At 48.4% G+C, this 18858-nt stretch overlaps 1 protein-coding gene and 1 pseudogene across 2 annotated transcripts in view; one reads left to right on the forward strand and one right to left on the reverse strand.

The window, feature by feature from the left end:
* Window positions 1-2697: 2697 nt before the first annotated feature.
* LOC146178065 (vitellogenic carboxypeptidase-like) overlaps window positions 2698-18858 on the reverse strand; it is a 151139-nt gene continuing 134978 nt past the window's right edge. Inside the window, exon 7 of one of the 2 annotated variants that reach the window (XM_084577918.1) lies at window positions 2698-3555. In XM_084577918.1, the coding sequence (XP_084434044.1) occupies window positions 2747-3555 (809 nt within the window). In that variant the 3' untranslated portion in view covers window positions 2698-2746. The remainder of the gene's footprint in view (window positions 3556-18858) is intronic. The other variant, XM_084577919.1, reaches the window with a different exon arrangement.
* LOC146178066 (uncharacterized) lies at window positions 9609-14066 on the forward strand (annotated as a pseudogene).

Here is an 18858-nt window from a genome sequence, read left to right on the forward strand (position 1 = left end):
ATATTTTTTTACCATGCGGACTACCGCCAATACGGCGGTGGAGCAAGTCCGCGGAATGCGCGAGCATGCGCAATACGCTTGATGAAATCGGTCTATTGGCTGCGCTATGAAACAGCCCCTCTAATTTTATTTCGAGCGTTTGGCTGTACTCATCCCTGCTTCTTATTTCGCACCACTACCTAAGCTCCTAAGCAACTCTCTTGGACTGGAGGCAAACGATAGGTTTTTTAAAGTCGCCTCAGTACAAATACTCAATGGAAACCTAATGTGCCCCGCCGGGGTTGTGCAGTGGTAAGACGCCCGACCACTGTGCCGGAGTTCCCGGGTTCGAACCCGACCTCGGCGGCTGCGTTTCGATGGAGGCGAACGAAGTGGCGTTTGTGTGCTGTGCGATGTCAGCGCACGTTAAAGATCCCCAGGTGGTCGAAATTACTCCGTAGCCCTCCACTACGGCTCCCCTTTCTCTCTTTCCACTTTCACTTTCACTTCCACCTTTCTCCCTTCCCTTACGGCGCGGTTCAGGTGTCCACAGAGCAAGTGTGACAGATACTGCGCCTTTCCCTTCCTGTGAACCAACCAACCAACCAAACCTAATGATTGTCAGGAGGATCTTTCCGGAGGCGCCACACGAGGCCTCGTAAAACAGCTAATGCTTTACCTAGCAGAATATAATATTGTAACAGTTGTTACACAGAAAGACTACTGTGGCCGCTGAGCGATGTCACCGAGACAGCTGAACCAGGAACCAGCACCAGCAGCAGGAACAGGCACCAGGAACGGGGCCCACACTTCAACGTCGTCTACGTCGTCCGGTTGCGCTCCTTCTTCTTCTACCTCCAATGCGCGTGTCAATATGTCATTTCCTTATTAATATTTTTCGACATCTACTCGTCATTGTGCTTAATTATTAACATTTTGTTACTCTCTTACGCGCTATAGATTTGTCTAAAGAGCTATTTGATCTTTGGAATTGTTATAGTGACAGTGTGCTAACCAAGATATATAGTAAACGAAAGAGGGTGACGGCGAAGCAAACTGACACATGCGCTAATTGTATAGTAAGATTTTATTTGTGGAAAAGAGGGTATTTTTAAAACAAACAATCACTTCACAGTCAAGCCTCGGGAAACTTTGCATGTAAGCACTACATGTGATTCGCTTCTTGGTCGTCTGTGCTTGGGCTCTGAGAAATGCGCAGTTTCCCTCGTTTGCTCAAGGTTCAGTTGCGCTGGAGCAATGACGGATGATTGGGTTATGATTTGGTGAATACATGTGACGTTGCGAGAATGTAATGCTCGAAGCAGATGTGATGCGTTATTTTTTGAACAGGCCACCTACTTTGGTGACCATAACCAGAAATGAATGCGTCGACAAACGCTGCTTTGCAGTATGCACGAATTCAATGCGGAAATATTTTTTTTTCAAACCTCAGTAAATGGCCGTAAAGTTCCTTAAACATAAATGTTGTTATCGTTATCATACTAGGCAGCATTAAAACCACATATAGAAAAGTTAGAAACTCAAATTAGGCAGTTGGTGCTGGTTAACGGTATCGTCTTATAGGTGTCTTCGCATTTCAGTGCTGGTATTAAAAAGGTAGAGCATACCTCCCGATTTCCTTTCGAAAAGGCCGTTACCGAGGCTCTGGACGCTTTTTTTCTATTCATATATATCCAACTAAACCGAATAGCGTCTCATGCGAAAAACAACTTACATTTGATGGGAACAAAGCCGTTAGCCACTATTCTACTGCTCAGCAGATTGTACGCCCTCAAGAAATTTCGTAGATCATGCTCCGGAGTACTCATACACTACCGAATTTTTTATGTTAGTAATAAATTCACGATGGTACCGCAACACTAACTAGCAGTGTAACGTTAGATCAATACGTTGTGCGTGGCTTCGCCGTCTGCCGGGAATTCCACGAAGCGTGCGTGTATGAGCCGGGTCGGCGGCGTTTCCCAAATATTTCTTAAGGTTTTCGCAGTGCGCATTCTTGTTCTTTTTATCTTTTTTTTTTGCAATCTAAGTCGTTTAGGCTATTTATTAGTCTTGAAATTGTGCCAAACTAGGCCTTCACTGATGTAAACACACTTCGTCGCAGTCGGTGGATGAAAAACTAATTATTCAACGTCAAGATAGAACACAAACCGAAACCGTAACTGGGGTCAGATATGCCTGAACTACCTAGGTTTGTAGCTGTGGCTACCACAAAATGCTATTTTCGAGCATAACAGCTCAGTATCTTTCTAAGGACTGAAAATAGCTTTACAAAACATTCCGCGCCAAAGTTTCTTTTCTTCTGCGCTAAAGCTCGTTTTTCTGATAAATAAAAAAATCGACACTTGGTGTCAGATATTTGTGATCACATCCTGATAGCACAACTACTACCTTCTGTTTAGGTAGTTCTTTCATAATTGACCTTATTCTTGAAATGTATTGCGAAATTCCTGGTTATAAGAGAATCCAGTAAGAAATTAGGAAAGCATTGCAATATTGTTGCTAATACGGCACTTCAGTAAAGAGATTTTTATCCTTCTCTCTTTTGTGCTGCATTTTAAGCAAACTGCCTGTTTCTCTGCCCCCATCAGTACTACCAATGCTATCAAGCAGGCCATAAAATATTGCATAATAGTTGGCTCTGAGGCAACAAAGCACCTTGAAGCATTTGACGCAACAATAAAGACACTATTTTGGATTATTTGAAAATATTTATTTTCGTTTTGCTGATTAGTATACTGCTTGTTTAAGCATCTCGGAGTTGAAATGCGAGTTCCTTGTTTACAAACTGCATCATCATATAATATACTTCCTCTGGCTTGTCATACCCGGCATAGTGACTCATGCCCAAGAGCACCGCAAAAGTAAAGTTTCCAGCTGTTTTCGTGTAGCCGGCTGATCCATAGTACTTACTATATGGCTGCCAAGCACGGCGGTCAGCCGTGCGATATGCGTCAGATTCCGTCCAGTTGAACATTTCTAAATAGAGTTGCATATTTCTAGCCGGGAAAAGTACATCCAGTTGGCCAGAATACAAAAGCACCCTTGTGTTATTTAGCACATATTCTAAGCTGTCTTTTACGTCAACCAACCAATCACTTGCAAACCTATAGAGGAGGTGCGGGTTGGCAAACTGAACACTGGCATTAGCTCCTGCATGAATTGCTATCTTAAAATTGGTATCGTTTACGTATCCGACACAGGCATACATGTCAAGTGGCCTCTTGGTGTACAGAGGACTGGCATGGTCATCGTACTGCGTTAGATTTTGAAAAAGGGTTTTTTGAGTTTCAGAAGTGAATATCGTGCTCAGTAGCATGCCTAAAGCGATTGTACTGTTCTGTGGAAAAATAATGCTCATATTTTTAAAGTGGTCTTTCAAGAACGTATACCCTTGAAAATTCAGCATAGAAACCTGATAGAGGAAGTCGCTCGAGTCAGCTAATTGAAGAACTGGCGCGAGGAAACCAACGCCTCCAATGACCCCTTGCAAATCCAGATCTAATAAACTTTTCTCCTTCAGCATCTTCTCGGCCAGCATAACAGAGTAGCGGGCTGTGAAAAAAAAACAGAAAAAAAAAGGCGCAGATTCAGTTTCACAGTCACTGATTTCTCTGTTGAATGGTGCAGCCAACGCGAACGCCATTCTTGCCAAATGCGCTTGGTGAAGGACTGCATTGTATATTCTGTCTGTTATTACCACCCATCCTGGCGTCCTCTTACGCTGTTTCACCAAAAATGTTGAATGCAATTAAAAAAAAAAGAGTTGACAGTACAATACCTCGCCCTACAGCATGCAGTATTACTCCACAGAGAAACCGCAACGCTAAACCACATTAGATTTTCTATATTTGATGGCACGAATCATTCAGAAGCATCAAAATATAGAACTTCTTTTTACTTCTTCAATTAGGTTCTTGTGTATGCAAGAAAAAAATCTTTAGCCAAAGAGAACTTTTTCTATGTGGCGGGTATGCATGCTATGCGACCAGAAGTGCATTGTAGCATGTTAAATGAGACCAGACAAAGTAGTGAACAAGTGTTCAGTGCCTGGAATGTGAAAAGTATCCTGCCGGCAGCTTATAGCTAAAATATAATAGAATAAAGAATTAGCGTGGAAAGATGAACATTATACTAAAGGAAAGACGATGGTATCAAAAATGTGTGTGTATATATACTTGCGATAATATTCTAACGCAATACGTAGAGGCGATCTTTGTCAGCATTTGAGCCAAGCTTAAAAACTGTTCGTAGTACCAGTATTTTACAAATAATTTTTAAAACGTACACCTGGAAAACTTTCTCAACCGATTTAAGCTACACCTCCCCGCGCGCCCTCTCCCTGACGACGACATTGCGGCTTGCCGGGTTCGCAAACTCACTGGACACTCACAACTGACAAGGGTGGGACGGGACGTTGTGAGGCGCAGGCGCGACTTGTCGCACTTTTTTCTGCGCGCCGGTGTGCACTGATTTGAGGGGGAGAGGAGGAGCCTCATTTTCGATCACTGAAACATTCGGTGCTAATAAATTTAGCATAATTTTTTTTTCTCTGCAGACAGGAGGGATGGGGGACCCATCGCTCGTGAGCATTTTCTAGTTTTACTAATTAACTTCTCGTAGTCCTGTAAAGTTTGGCCCTCAGGTTGCGCACATAGTACTAGAGCGGCTCCTTTAAAGAAATTTAGTCGAGTTAGTTTTTTGTTTCCATTCTAAGCGTTTTGGTTGTGAGTGAAGAACATTTCGCCGCCCCTTTCGAAGCACTGGTGCTCTTCAAACAGATATGCTAGCAGTTTTCATTAGACGCCTCAACTCTCGCTGCATATATATACAAAAATCAGAATCGGATACCACGCTGGATCTGCCGTTATCAACATGTAAGAGAAATGTATAGCCACAAATATTACGATGAATCCGGTGGATTGAACTGTTGCGTCTCCCCGGGTGAACTGCGATATAAAAACTTCCTCTGAGGTAGACCACAGGGGTGTTGGGGCCACTGAAATCTGGCCGTAATAGATAGAAAAATTATTGTAGGATGCAGTTTTTAGTTACTGCCTCGAGTCCGCGCGCTCCACCTGGTGCTGCATGCCGTATGTACGATGCCCAACTTATGGGTAATATGGTTAGAACTCTAAACACAAATATTTGCTTTGTGCAGCTAGAGGAACGGCTTAGTTCTTGTTGATGTGCGTTGAGAGCGCGGTACTTTTTTTGGCGTTAGTGCCGGTGACTGAGTGGTTTGGGGAGGGTAAATCATGTTTATGCATTGACAAGGTTAGAGGCCAAATACGGGACAGCATTGGTGAAGAGGGATATTGAATACGCCGTGGCTGCACAGCCAAAGTGATAGAGAATTAATTTGCGTTTCTAAAACGTAATACAATTGCGACTAGCGCTGTGGTAACTAGGGAAAGCGGCAGCTTTTACAAATAAGGTTTCTCATGGTAACCGTTCAGGTTTCGGTATCATAGTGCGCTTAGCCTAGAAAATCTAATTTTCAGCCAAGTGAAAGATGCCTCGAAAGACACTTCATAGCCTAAAAACGTACACAACGGAATATTGCTGTTTTTCATCTTAGAGCAATATCATTCTCAAAATGACGCAAGTACCCTTTGGTTCCATTTAAGGGTAGCCAGGAGGTGCTAATGAATAGCCGGCGTCATATCCGTACCAGCAAATAAGGAAACACGTACAGCGAGAAATATTTGTTGCAGCGATAGCCTCTCAGTTTGCGGGTTTTCATTATATGCAACACCATCACCTCCTCAAATGGGCAAATCCGCATTCTTGGCCTGCCCATCTCAAGCTGCAACAGGCCCCAGAAATGGGTTCATCAGCTACAACGCCTTTGGCCAGCACTGCTACACACTATCTGTCGCCTGTGCAACCGTCACGGCGGTGCGCGGCAACATGCCTGCCGTGCGATGGCCCGAGCAGCGGCGGTCGGAAACATCCTCTATGGCACATCCGTCCTCCAAATGTCGAAGACTGACTTCGCTAAGGTCGAACGCCTTCATCGCGCAACACTACGCACTATTACCGGTCTACCTAAGCACTCTCCTATAGCCGAACTTGAGTGTTTGGCCGCTCTTCCACCGCTCACTACCACCGTTACCGAGTCACAGACGCTTCATCGAATACGTCTAGAGAACACTGTCCAAGGGCGTCGCCTGCTGGCCTGGGATGAACAGCGTAACGACAAAACACCAGCCCTATATGCACATCTTCCCCCTTGGGAGATGCCAGTAGTCACACGCCTCCATCGCCGACCTATAAACCGCGATTTTGTCATTCCCTGAGAGCTCCTAGCTGCCCATCACCGTCAAGAGCGAATCCCTGATACAACTGACATATACACCGACGCATCGATTACAAGCGAATTTGCATCTATGTGTATGCGATGACAACCTTTCCCTTTCAGGTGCTTATGCCTGCCACCTACCTCAAGGTACTCCTCTTCCTGCTGAACTCCTCGCGATTTGGGGGGCCTTGTCAGGAGTTCCTTGCAGCGGAACTGGTTCAATACGGATTCTTACTGATTCCTATGAAGCTTACAAGGAAATCGCAACTCCGGGTTCACAAGATGCAACAGCTACGGCCATACAACGCCTCCTTAAACGCCACCAACTCGCGACCAGAACTGTCGCTATTCACTGGACCCCAGGTCACTCGGACGAATCAAGGGGCAATGCGGCGGCTTTCTTGGCAGGTGGGATGTCCACATTTACTTCCCCACTCCCCTTGATTAATCCTTACTCGACCTTGGGCGAGCAACTCACCCCTTCTCTTGCCCTTATGCACTATACTCGGACCAGTCTTCGTAGCCTCAGTCAGCATCGCATTCAGGTGGCCACACCAGACCCACCTTTTGCGAGAAAAAAACCCACCTCACCCGAAGTCAAGAAGTCTTTTTGAATAAGCTCATTGCCCATGCGGCTTACACGCCACGTATTATGGCCCGCTGGCGTCAATATACAGAGAAAATGATTACGTGCCCCCACTGTACGACTCTAACCCGCGGCGGCATATCTCATCTACTCTGGGATTGCCCTGCTTTTTCTGCTGGACGCTCCGAGATCAAATCCTACCGCCTGAACTACCTTCCCTTCTAGAAACTGATGCTAACACACAGAAAATATTTGCCAAGTATGGCTCGCTTAGTGGCCTGATTAGAGCAATGTGATTTGAGAGACGACCTAAACAATGAAGATTTTGTCTACTCCCCTTTATCCCCATCCATGGCCATGAGACTTCCCATTCAACAAAAGGACATTTAATCAATCAATCAATCAATCAATCAATCAATCAATCAATCAATCAATCAATCAATTTTTTAAAAATTAGGTTTTGGGGAAAGGAAAGAGTCTTTTGAGTGGAGGCCACGGAACTGTGGACACCTACACCTATGGGGCTGAAACGTGGAGGCTTGCCAAGAATGTTCTACCTAAGTTGAGGACAGCTCAGAGGGCTATGGAACGAAGAATGGTAGGGGTAACATTAAGAGATAGGAAGCGTGTAGAGTGGGTCAGAGAAATAACTCAAGTTACCGACATTCTAGTGGAAATTAAGAAGAAATGGGCATGGGCAGGACATGTAGTGCGAAGAGAGGATAACCGATGGTCGCTTAGGGTAACAAACTGGATTCCAAGGGAAGGAAAGCGTAGCAGGGGGCGGCAGAAAGTTAGGTGGGCGGATGAGATTTAGAAGTTCGCAGGGGTCATGTGGATGCAGCTAGCACAGAACCGGGTTAAGTGGAGAAATATGGGAGAGGCCTTCGCCCTGCAGTGGTTATAGTCAGGCTGCTGCTGATGATGATGATGACACCTAAAAAAACAGGTCAACATTTTTTTATATTTTATTGTGTATTGTACACTGGTTTATAAGACAGGGAAGGCGCAGCATCTGCCATGCTTTAGGGAAGGGAGAAACGTGGGAGGGAAAGCGGAAAGAGTAAAAGAGGTCCCATAGTGGAGGGCTACGGAATAATTTCGGCCACCTCGGGGCCTTTTACACAACGTGCACTGATATCGCACAACGCAGGGAAGGTTAGGTGGTGGAGAGTGGCTGTTCCTGGCCTGATGGGGCTGGGGCAGGTAGGTCACTGCCGCTTGCACAGAATTTTTATCTCTTGTAGGCCGTCATTGCACCCGCCACCGCTTCGGTGGTGGACGACAGCTATTGCTACAGCGACAACAACAGCAACAACGCAGGACTGTCTTTCCATTTAAGTTAGGCAACACCACTAAATTCGTGGACACCCAAACTTAATTAGGTCGAGGTCACTTGAAGGACAAATTTAGTGTACGGCTAGCGTATTAGAGCTTTTTCTTCCATTATAAATTGGTTTCGAAGAAAGGAAAGGCGCAGTAGCTGACAAGGTCACTTGAACGTGAAAACTTCAGACAAGGTCACTTGAACGTGAAAACTTCAAGGCCTGCAACGCCTGCCCGAGGTAGCGTAATGAAGCTTTCGCTTCAAAAATGTAGCATAGTTTAAACTGTCGGTATTTTTTTGTTTGCTCTGAGTTTCGACTTGGTTACGAGACCATAGAAGGACCCGGCTCACTCGCCATCCTGGCGTAGTCTGAGTGCCGGTCATTTCCAAGCAGCCCCGCCGGGGGATCGAATCCGCGGGATCGAAGGACGCGGGATCAAATCCCGGCCTCGGCGGCCGCTTTTCGATGGAGGCGAAAAGTAAGGTGCCCGTGTGCTGTGCGATGTCAGTGCACATTAAAGAACCCCAGGTGGTCGAAATTTCCGGAGTCCTCCACTACGGCGTCTCTCATAGCCTGAGTCGCTTTGGGACGTTAAACCCCACAAACCACGACCACCATTTCCAAGTGTCATTTGGCCTTCAAGTCTGCTTGCATAAATCCAAAAACTAGAAATCTCTCCCTTGCCCGGCCGCGTGGTGCAGGGGTATGACGTTCGACTACCGTGCCGGAGTACCCGGGTTTGATCCCGACCGCGGCTGCTGCGTTTCGATAAGAGGCGAAACGGAGAGACGTCCGTGTGCTGTACGAGGTCAGTACACGGCTCCTCTTTATTTCCACTTTCTCTCCAACTTTCCTTACTTCCCTTACGGCGCGGTTCAGGTGCCCATAGAAAAAATTTGGAGGACGCTTAAGCTTCGCCTTCAAGAGTGGAACGCGATAGCGTTATTGCACCTCGTCGAGAAAACTTACTAAACGCAAGGGTATTGGGGCATCCTCGCACCGGTACCCGCGCGGCCCGAAGGGGAGAAGCGGGTGAGCGAAGATAGTGATCTAAAGAAAGGAAAGACGCTTGATTCTACAACCTGTGAGGGTGCACGGCGAAACGTCAGGGGCGAGTGGCGCGCCACGTGTCGGGGCAGCGCCGCACATTGCGAGGAGGGGTTCTTCTGTGTTTGCCGCAAGATGGCTCTGCATGTGCGCAGAGCGCAGAAGAAATGTAGCGGAAACGTACTTCGCTACTCGTGTAACTGCGACTTCTGTAAGTAACATGCTCATAATTACCGATATACACTGCAGTATAACGTTCTACGGCATGTTTCTAAGGCAACACCGCATTCACTAGAAGCGCTTTTGTACCGCTTTCAAGCATCGAACTCGTGGCTGAGTGATTCTACTTCCTGCCGCGATAGCGTTCGGTCGCAGAATCATGAGCTCCGTCGGAGCGGCGATAGCGGCCGTTGCTGGCCGCGGAAACAGGTTTAGCGCCGAAGAAGATAAGGACTACGAGATCGTTTTGCCTACCCTGCCCACCGGACGTGTTGTGTTAAACACGATGTTTTTGCACGGCGACGTGCGTATGAGGCCCTACAGGGTCGAGGACTTCAGGGATGCCCTCGCTAACGTCGGTGCGCTCCCCGACGTCGTGGCGTTGGGGGCGTACCAGATCAACTATGTGTGGGCGGTAACCATGAACAGCACGGAAGCCGCGAAGAAGCTGGCCGCCTTAAAGGAGCTGGAAGTCAAGGGACGCCGCTGCCTCATATTCGACCCTGAAGACCAGCAGGTAAAGCTACGCCTGCACTGGATGCTACACGGTGTCCAAGACGAGGACATCCGGACTGCTTTCGCGGCGTTCGGAAACGTGATCGAGGTGACGCGGGAGCGTTGGCGCGTCGTTGGAATGAAGGAAAAGGGATCCACCACGAGAACAGTGCTGCTCAAGTTGAAGCCAGGTATGAAGTTGGACGACCTGCCCCACCAGCTTCGCGTCGCGGGCGAGTAGGCTCTCGTGGTGGTTCCCGGGCGGCCGATGCAGTGCCTGCGGTGTCACGGCGCAGGCCACGTTCGCCGTGACTGCAAGGTGCCCAGGTGCTCCAAGTGCAGGCGCTATGGACACGCGGACGAGGACTGCGTCCGCACCTACGCGTCAGCGACCGGGCTCGGTGCGAAGGACGACAACAGGGAGCTGATGGACGTCGCCGAGGCTGAGGAAGCAGCAAAGGGTGCCGACGTGCTGGACAAGGTTCCCGTGTCGCAGGGCACCTCGGTGACTCCGAGTGGCGACGCCCCCCTTGCCGATAAGCCAGAGCTCGCGCCAGCTACGGTGAATTTGCCACAGCCAAGCGAGGAGACCTCAGCAGACGCGGAGAGCCTGCCGGCTCCCAAAGACGCAGAAGCAAAGGAAGTGAGCGAGGTTCACCGGCACAACTGCGGTGGTCGGACGACCGCGGCCGCTACCCCCGGGAAACGCCCACATGCCGACACCAGCACCGGCGACGACAAGGAGGCAACGCCCACTTCCGAGGAACCACCAGCAAAGGCGCCTCAAACAAGGAGGTCCACGTTGAAGCTTCGCACAAACCTTGCGAGCGAGAGGCGGGCCGGCGACACGGCGCCTCTCGAGCACGGCCAGAAGCTCGAGGAGGACGGCGCCAGCAGCGACGGAGGCGTCTAGCCTTGTGCTAGGCGCGAGAGGTAAGCACCGTGCTTTCGGTCTCTTCTTATTTAAAAAATGGCTCCTGCATCACCGTTGAAGGTCGCCACGCTAAATGTTAGAGGTCTGGCAGGAAAGAGAAAACAAGGCCAGGTGTACCGACTTTTAACGGAGCATGATATTGATGTATTAGCTGTGCACGAGACGAAAGTTGACGGTGAGGAAGAGACCGAGAGCATGGTGCAACGTTTCACGCCTAGGTTTTTTGCTGTGGTTAGCCACGCTGTAGGCACATCGGCTGGCTGTGTTCTTTTTGTGAAGAAGTTGCCGGGGCTTGAAGTGATTGGTCATTTTTCTTGTGAGTCGGGCCGGTGTGCACTTCTAGATTTTTCGCTGAATAGCACGGAATGGCGGATTGTCTGTCTCTACGCGCCTAATGTAGCAGATGAAAGGGCACAGTTTTTCCAAGGCATCCAGCAGCGGCTCTGCACCGATAGACAACTGATCGTCCTAGGTGATTTTAATTGCGTCCTTAGTGCGCGAGACAAGACAAGCCGGCGGCCATACCGAGACGCAAGCACTGAAGTGATATCGCGAATTGTTGAGGAGTGTAACATCGAGGATGTGGCAGAGTGTCTCGAGGGAGCCCGCACCGTAAAGCTCACGCATTTCCAGGGTTCGAGCCATGCAAGGCTGGACCGCATTTATGCATCCCTCGACATCTTACCTGAATGCAATAGTTATGAAGTAGAGCCGGTATCATTTTCAGACCATTGTTTAGTTAAATGTTCTTTTGGATGGGTAAAGAGAGGGAATTCTTTTTCGTGGGAAATGTGGAAATTCAATAATAAACTCTTGCAGGATGAACATTTTACCCGCATAGTAAAAGAAGAAATTGAAAAAATAAACCCAAGTAAAAATATGCACCTTTGGCAACAGTGGGAGCTGTGTAAAGAAACTATAAAAATTAAAGCAATAGAGAGGGCAACCTGCATACGGTTTGAGGAAAAACAGAAAGAGACGGAGTTAAGGACACTGCTTCGTACGTTGCTTAAACAGGAAGCTAGAGCGCCGGGGAAATGGATTGAAGATATACGGAAAACAAAGCAAAAACTAGAATTGATAGACGAAGATCGTTATCGAGGTGCGTTAGTGAGGGCAAGGGCAGAAGACACAGCTGCAGGGGAGGCGCCATCAAAACGAGCGCTGGGGTTCGAAAAAGCAAACGCTCAACGGAACCACATCGACCAAATAGATTGGGGCGGTATCTTGGCGGCGGACAACGACCACATCAAAGCAGCGTTCAACGCCCATTACCAAACCCTCTTCGCATCCCACACGGTAGACGCTATCACTTTTAAGAATAAGTTTCTGGCGACGATACCGCGTCTGGACGATGAAGTGAAAGAGAGATTAGAACTAAAGATAACTGAAACAGAAGTGGAGCACGCTATTGACAGTTTAAATGCCGGTAAATCGCCGGGACCGGATGGGTTCAGCGCGGGTTTTTACAAAGAATTTAAGTACGAAATCACACCTATTTTGAAAGCAATTTATAACGATGCCTACACAGTAAATGCCCTGCCTCCGTCATATGGGTCATCCCACACCGTACTCATTCCTAAAACTGATGAAATAGACAAATTACGCCTGGTAACATCTTACAGACCCATAGCACTTACAAACGTTGAATATAAAATTTTTATGAAGGTTTTGGCCCGAAGGTTGCAAACGGTTATTAAGGATATAGTAGGACCACACCAAACGTGTGGGATAAAAGGGAGGTCAATAGTGACCAACATTCAAAAGGCGCGAAGTGTCCTTGAGTGTTGTGATGTCTGGGATGGTCGGGTCGCCATGCTTCAGATCGACCTCGAAAAAGCATTCGACTGCGTCGATCACGAAATTTTGTTTTCCCTTTTAGAACATGTGAATGTTGGTTCAGTTATATGTAAGGGTGTGGCCCTGGCGTACCGTAACTGCACGACGAGAGTGATTATTAATAAGAGTCTGGGAGCCCCCATTCGACTGCAGCGTTCGGTGCGACAGGGCTGTCCCCTCAGCCCTCTTTTGTTTTGCATTTATATTGAAACATTGTGCATGAAACTTATGAATAATGTCAACATTAGTGCGTTTAGGTTACAAGCAGCCGAAGTGAAGCTGCTCGCGTATGCAGACGACATCGTTATTTTTACGGTTGACCAGGAGAGTATCACCGAGGCTGTCAAATGTATCCGTGAGTTCTCTCAAGTTACCGGTAGCGGGGTGAACTGGGCCAAGTGCCTTGGGCTCTGGCATGGACAGTGGCCGTCGAAACCAGATCGCTTTGCCAATGTTACGTGGACAGACACACCGACCAAGTACTTGGGCGTAGAGCTGGGTGCCTACCGCGAAAGCGAGCATTATTGGAAAGGGCAAATGACCGAACTACGGGAGAGAGCCGAGAAGTGGAAAGGGCGCCAACATGTCGATTTTTGCCAGAGCTACTGTATGCAATCTTTTTTTTATCAGCAAACTTTGGTTCGCAATGCAAGTTCTGAGTTGTTCGCGCGTAAACGTACAGAAGTTACACAGGATTTTCGCCGTTTTTGTTTGGGCAGGTAAATGGGAACGCTGCAGCAGGACGAATTTGTTCCGTCGGGTAAAAGACGGCGGTTTGGGACTCGGCCATCTGTTTTTACGGCAGGTGGTCAACCGGTTTTTGTTTTTTCGGGATGCTTCGGACCCTTTCTTACGCACCGTCTGCCAAGTTAGGCTACGGCGCCTACTGCCGGAGTTTGTTGTCTCCACCGAAGAAGCTACGGGTGGGATTTTTGGTTATTACAGGGAGGTCGTCGCTAGTGTAAGACTTCTTTCAGTGCGTTTTTCTAATGAATATTTGTCCACTGTAAAACGAAAAAAGCTGTATCGCGATTTATGTGACATTGTTTTGCCACAACCCTTGTACAGAACCTTATACAGTGGAGGTCCGGACAGAGATGTCTTGAAGAGAGTAAAGAAAATGCAGGTGTCGCCAGGAGCTAAGACATTTTTCTTTAAATTACATACCGGAACATTATCAGTAAAGAAGGTTTTGGAGGAAAAAGATTTTTTTTTACCGTGGGGGGCGCACTGTTTAATCTGCAAGCAGCCGGAAACAATAGACCATGTTTTTTTGCATTGTTGGGAAGGGGTTTATTTCTGGGATGTTTTGCAACGTACGATAAAGAAAGAATTTCCACTAGACTCCCACGGCATCCGGTATTTAAGCATTGATAATGAAGATGGCGTTCCGTATGATTTAATCATGCTCATGGGCCTCCACTCTATATGGCGCTCCAGAATGGCGGGCTATCACTGCGACAGGGATGCTCGACCCGCTAGAATATACTTTCGAGAAAGTGTGAATTGGTTTATTGCCATACAGAAAGTGGCGGCTGAACCTCCCGAATGGCTCTCAAGGGTAGAGCCTTTGCTGTCGTTGCGGGAGTTTTAATGTACTGAGACGAAGCCAGCCTGACATTGGCTGATGATGACCTTCCAATATGTACTTTGTTTTGTGTTATTCGTGTTGTGTTCTTGTGAAATGGTATGAACCAAAGCCAGGAAATAAAGAAAAAAAAAACAAACTCGTGGCTGAGTGGTAGCGTCTCCGTCTCACACTCCGGAGACCCTGGTTCGATTCCGACCCAGCCCATCTTGGAACTTGCTTTTTATTTATGAAGTGCATGCCGGGATTTATCGCTCACTGGACGCCGACGACATCGGCTTTTCTGCGACACGAGCTCCTTAACGCTACCGCGTTAACAAGTGTGACAGATACTGCGCCTTTCTTTTCCTGTTAACCAATTATTATTCTTAGAAACCTCTCCCCGGGAATCGTAATGGATGGCAACGAAAGCGTTTAGGGATCCGCATTGGAATTCAAAAAAGCGCAGTGCCTCATTCCTCACCTTCCATGACATTACCCTCCACTACCACAACTTCCGCTTATCCCTCCCTCCCCCTTACAAGTCCCTATCTAAAATCGAACAGAATATGTGGTGCCATTTAAAGACCCACACTTTCCTCTCCCCTGCACGCTTTGCCCTTTTTACCCCGGTGTCTTCTCGCCCAAATGCACGCTTTGCAGCTCTCCTCGAGCAGACTATGCTTATATTCTGTACTTTTGTCCGGCGCACTTTCCCCCGTCTCCTGGCAAATAAACAGCCCGCAGCTGTGGGAAGTTGTTTTGGCCAGCCTGGAGCCGCATATTCAACTGTGGCTTACGATCTGGGCAGCGGAAGTTGCCGCCAGGCGTGACTTGGAGGCCACGGCCAGCAACCGGAAGCCCACCCAAGGAACGGCGGCAACATAATCTTATTTTTTATTGCGAAAGCAATACTACTTTCACTTTTCAGCCCTTCGCGTAGCGAGGTAGTAGCTACCACTGACCTTTAGCGTGACCTTTGGCGCGCCGCCAAGCACAGCTGCGCAAAAACAGGGGCCCCAACTCGCACCGTCCACTTGCGAGGCGGTAGCTACCAACCGCGGCCTAAATCCCGCTCCTTCCACGAGAGGCGCTACAGCCGGAGTGACGTCATTCCATCTGCCGCAAAAACATGAGTTGGTTGGTTGGTTGCACAACTTTTAATTCCATCGGTAATGGGTTTCCTTTTCCCCGCCCCCAGCACGCGTGCCGGGGTAGACGGGGAGTCGTGCGCCCGCGGATTAGAGGCTGGCAGGTAGTTTTCGGCTTGTTGCGGCCTCTTCCGCCAGATGGACGGTGCGGTGCTGGATCGCAGGGTCCGCGCTTCGCAGCAGGGTATCCCAGGCTTCTCTGCTTGTAATCTTTTGTCCTATCCATGGAGAACAAATTATGTGGTCGACGGTCCCTCTCGCCCCACAGTGTTTGCATAGATCATTGTTCCTAAGGTCTGGTAGCGCGTGAAACGCCCAGACCGGGTTCGTGAACGTATTAGTTTGTAGCCGCCTCCACGCGACAGCTTCTTTATTATTTAGTCTAACATCTGGCGGGGGTACCAGTCTACATTCCAATTTATAATGGTCGACGATTTCCCCGTGATTTTGCAGACGCTCGTCGTATGCCCAGTGTTCGGGGGGCTCGACGGCTACCCGGAAGTAGAGAGCTCGGGCTAGCTCGTGAGCCGCCTCGTTACCAGGGACGACAGCGCGAGCGGGTGTCCAAATTATCTGAATTTTTCTATTCAGCGTTCTTTGGGTGAGAATTTTGGCTGCTTCCGGCGATATCCCCCCTTCCCAAAATCTTTGAATGGCAGTTTTGCTGTCGCTAATTATGAACTTGGCTTCCGTTCCTTCGCAAGCTAGCGCTATCGCAACTTCCTCCGCAGTCTCTATGTTGCGGCCTCTAATGGCTGCCGCGGATACCGGTGCCCCTCGGCCATCGACTACCGAAGCTTCCGCCGCACCTGTTCTGCCACTTGCCGCAACAACATAGACTACTTCTTTTGCTTCCATGTTCTTGAACCATCGCTCTAGAGCGTTGGCTCGTTTGGCCCTTCTTTCGACATTAAAGTCTGGATGCATATTTCTAGGGAAGGGGGGACTACCACGGCATTCTTGATTTCAGTATTAATTGTGACTTTTGTTTGAACTCCTCTGCCTGGGTTGAGGCCTACTTTTGCAAGGATTACCCTGCCCGTCTCGGTCGTGCTTAGTCTCTCTAATTGGGAGACTCGCGCTGCCTCCGCCAATTCTGCCCACGTGTTATGCATCCCGAGTCCGAGCAGTCGTTCGCTCGAAGTATCCATGGGCAGTACTAGCGCCTTCTTAACGCATCTTCGAATCAGGCAGTCTACCTTCCCTTTTTCGCCGGCCTTGATGTCCAGGTAGGGCGTGGCGTAACGGACTCTGCTTATTACGTACGCCTGGATTAGTTTTAGTAAATTTCTCTCCTTGAGGCCTTTTCCTTTTGTGGCGACCCTCCTTAAGAGCCCGAGGGTTTGCATCGCGTAACTTACTAATTTTTTCAGGACCTCTCCGTTATGGCCGTGGGATTGAATGACCATCCCCAAAATCCTGATCTGATCTACTTTTGTCTCCGGTTTGCCCTCCACCTGAATATGAAACTCCCCGCTATTCTTGCAGCGAAGGTACTTTGGGTTATAAACGAACAACTCAGATTTATGCGGGGAGCACGAAAGTCCCCTTTTCGTCGCGTAATCGAAAATGATGTCGGTCGCTGCCTGTAGGCGTTCCTCCGTGCTCGCATCGCTCCCATGGTTAATCCAAATGTTGATATCGTCCGCATACATGCTAAAATTTAGCCCCTTGATTTGGTTAAGTTTACCCGGGAGGCCTCTCATTGCCACGTTGAATAGGAAAGGCGATAGCACTGAGCCCTGCGGTGTGCCTTTGCTTCCTAACTCTATCGTAGGAGATTCTAAATTTTGAACTATCATGCAGGCTTTTCTGCCCGATAAGAAGTCTGTTATGTAGTTGTACGTTCTCTCCCCTACTCCGAGCACTTCGAGCCCTTCGAAGATAGCCTCGTGCCTGACATTGTCGAAGGACTTGGTGAGGTCCAGGCCCAGGATCACTTTGGCGTCTCTCGACCGCGAGTCTATGATATTATGCTTTAGTCGGAGCTTACGTCCTGCGTGCACAAGTGTAGTCGGCAAGCGACCATTTCGTGCGGCCACATGTTGTTTTGCTCCATGAAGCACGTTAATCTCGTCTGTATTACGTGCTCCAGCGACTTCCCTACGCATTAGGTTAGGGAAATTGGTCTCAAATTTTCCATTTGCGGGGTTTTTCCCGGTTTGGGAATTAGTATTATGTTTGCCGTTTTCCATTGATCTGGCAACTGGCTCGTTTCCCAAACGTTTCCATGAATTCCGTTAGAAGACTAATAGAGTCATCGTCCAGATTCCTTAGCATTTTTTGGTGATCCCATCGGGGCCCGGGGCTGATTTAGTTTTTAGTCTTACAATTTCCTCCCTTACCTCTGCCTCCGTGATGGGGGCGTCAAGCGCCTTGTTGGGCGTGCCACCGTAGCTCGGGAGGGCGGAACGCCGGTTGCCTGCAACGTACGTTTTTACTAACTTATTCATAAACGCCGCATCGTCTCCTTCAAAGGCGTGTCTGACTTTTGCAAATATTATTCCCGATTGAGGTTTTGAATTTGTTGGGTCGAGCAGATGCCGGAGCATGCCCCACGTTTTGGAGAGATTCATGTCTTCCTCCATTTCGTCGCATCTGCTGGGCCAGTTTTGTTCGCACAATTTGATCGCGTAGCTTTCAATTTCCTTGTTATGCCTCGCGATTCGTCTTCTAAGATTTTTGTTCCACTTTTGCTTTTTCTGCCTGCGTTCTATGCTTTGTTTAGCGTCCCACATGTGGAGCAGTCGGCTATCTGCTATATCAGGAGCGTCGTCTCCTACCAGCGTCTTTGTCGCCTCACCAACGTGGCGTTTGAGCGCCTGCGTCCATTCCTCAATGTTCTCAATCCGTTCTAATTTCGCGGTTGCCCTGATTTCTCTAAATTGATCACATTCCGTAACGACCGGTTGGCACGCCCTGTGCGTCTAGACGCCCTCTTTGAGGACCGAAACGACAATGAAATGCTCACTGCCAAAATTTGCTCCGAATTTTGCCAGTCTAAACCCTGTACGTTTTTTGAAAATGTCAGGTCTGGGGATGTGTCCGCGCATACGCTGTTACCCGTCCTCGTTGGACGATCGGGATCTCTATGGAGGGTGAGACCTAGCTCGTGCGTGTCCTCCCATAGCTGCCTACCTTTGGTGTCCTGTAAGCATAGCCCCATTCTTGATGTCTGGCGTTAAAGTCACCAACGATCAGCAAGGGAATATTCCCGGCCGCCTTGATGGCTTTGCGCATAAGGGCCCTAAATCTAATTTTCTTCTGCTTGGGTGAGCTATAAATGTTAAGACGGAATAGACTGGGATCCTTCTTTCGTCCCGTTAATATCTCGAGAAATACGTTCTCGATATCTCTCCAATTCAAATCATGTTCTATCACCGCTACG

Source organism: Amblyomma maculatum, chromosome 9 (genome assembly GCF_055883805.1).
Source record: "Amblyomma maculatum isolate TAMU_Amacu chromosome 9, ASM5588380v1, whole genome shotgun sequence".
In the NCBI taxonomy this organism is placed as follows: domain Eukaryota; kingdom Metazoa; phylum Arthropoda; class Arachnida; order Ixodida; family Ixodidae; genus Amblyomma; species Amblyomma maculatum.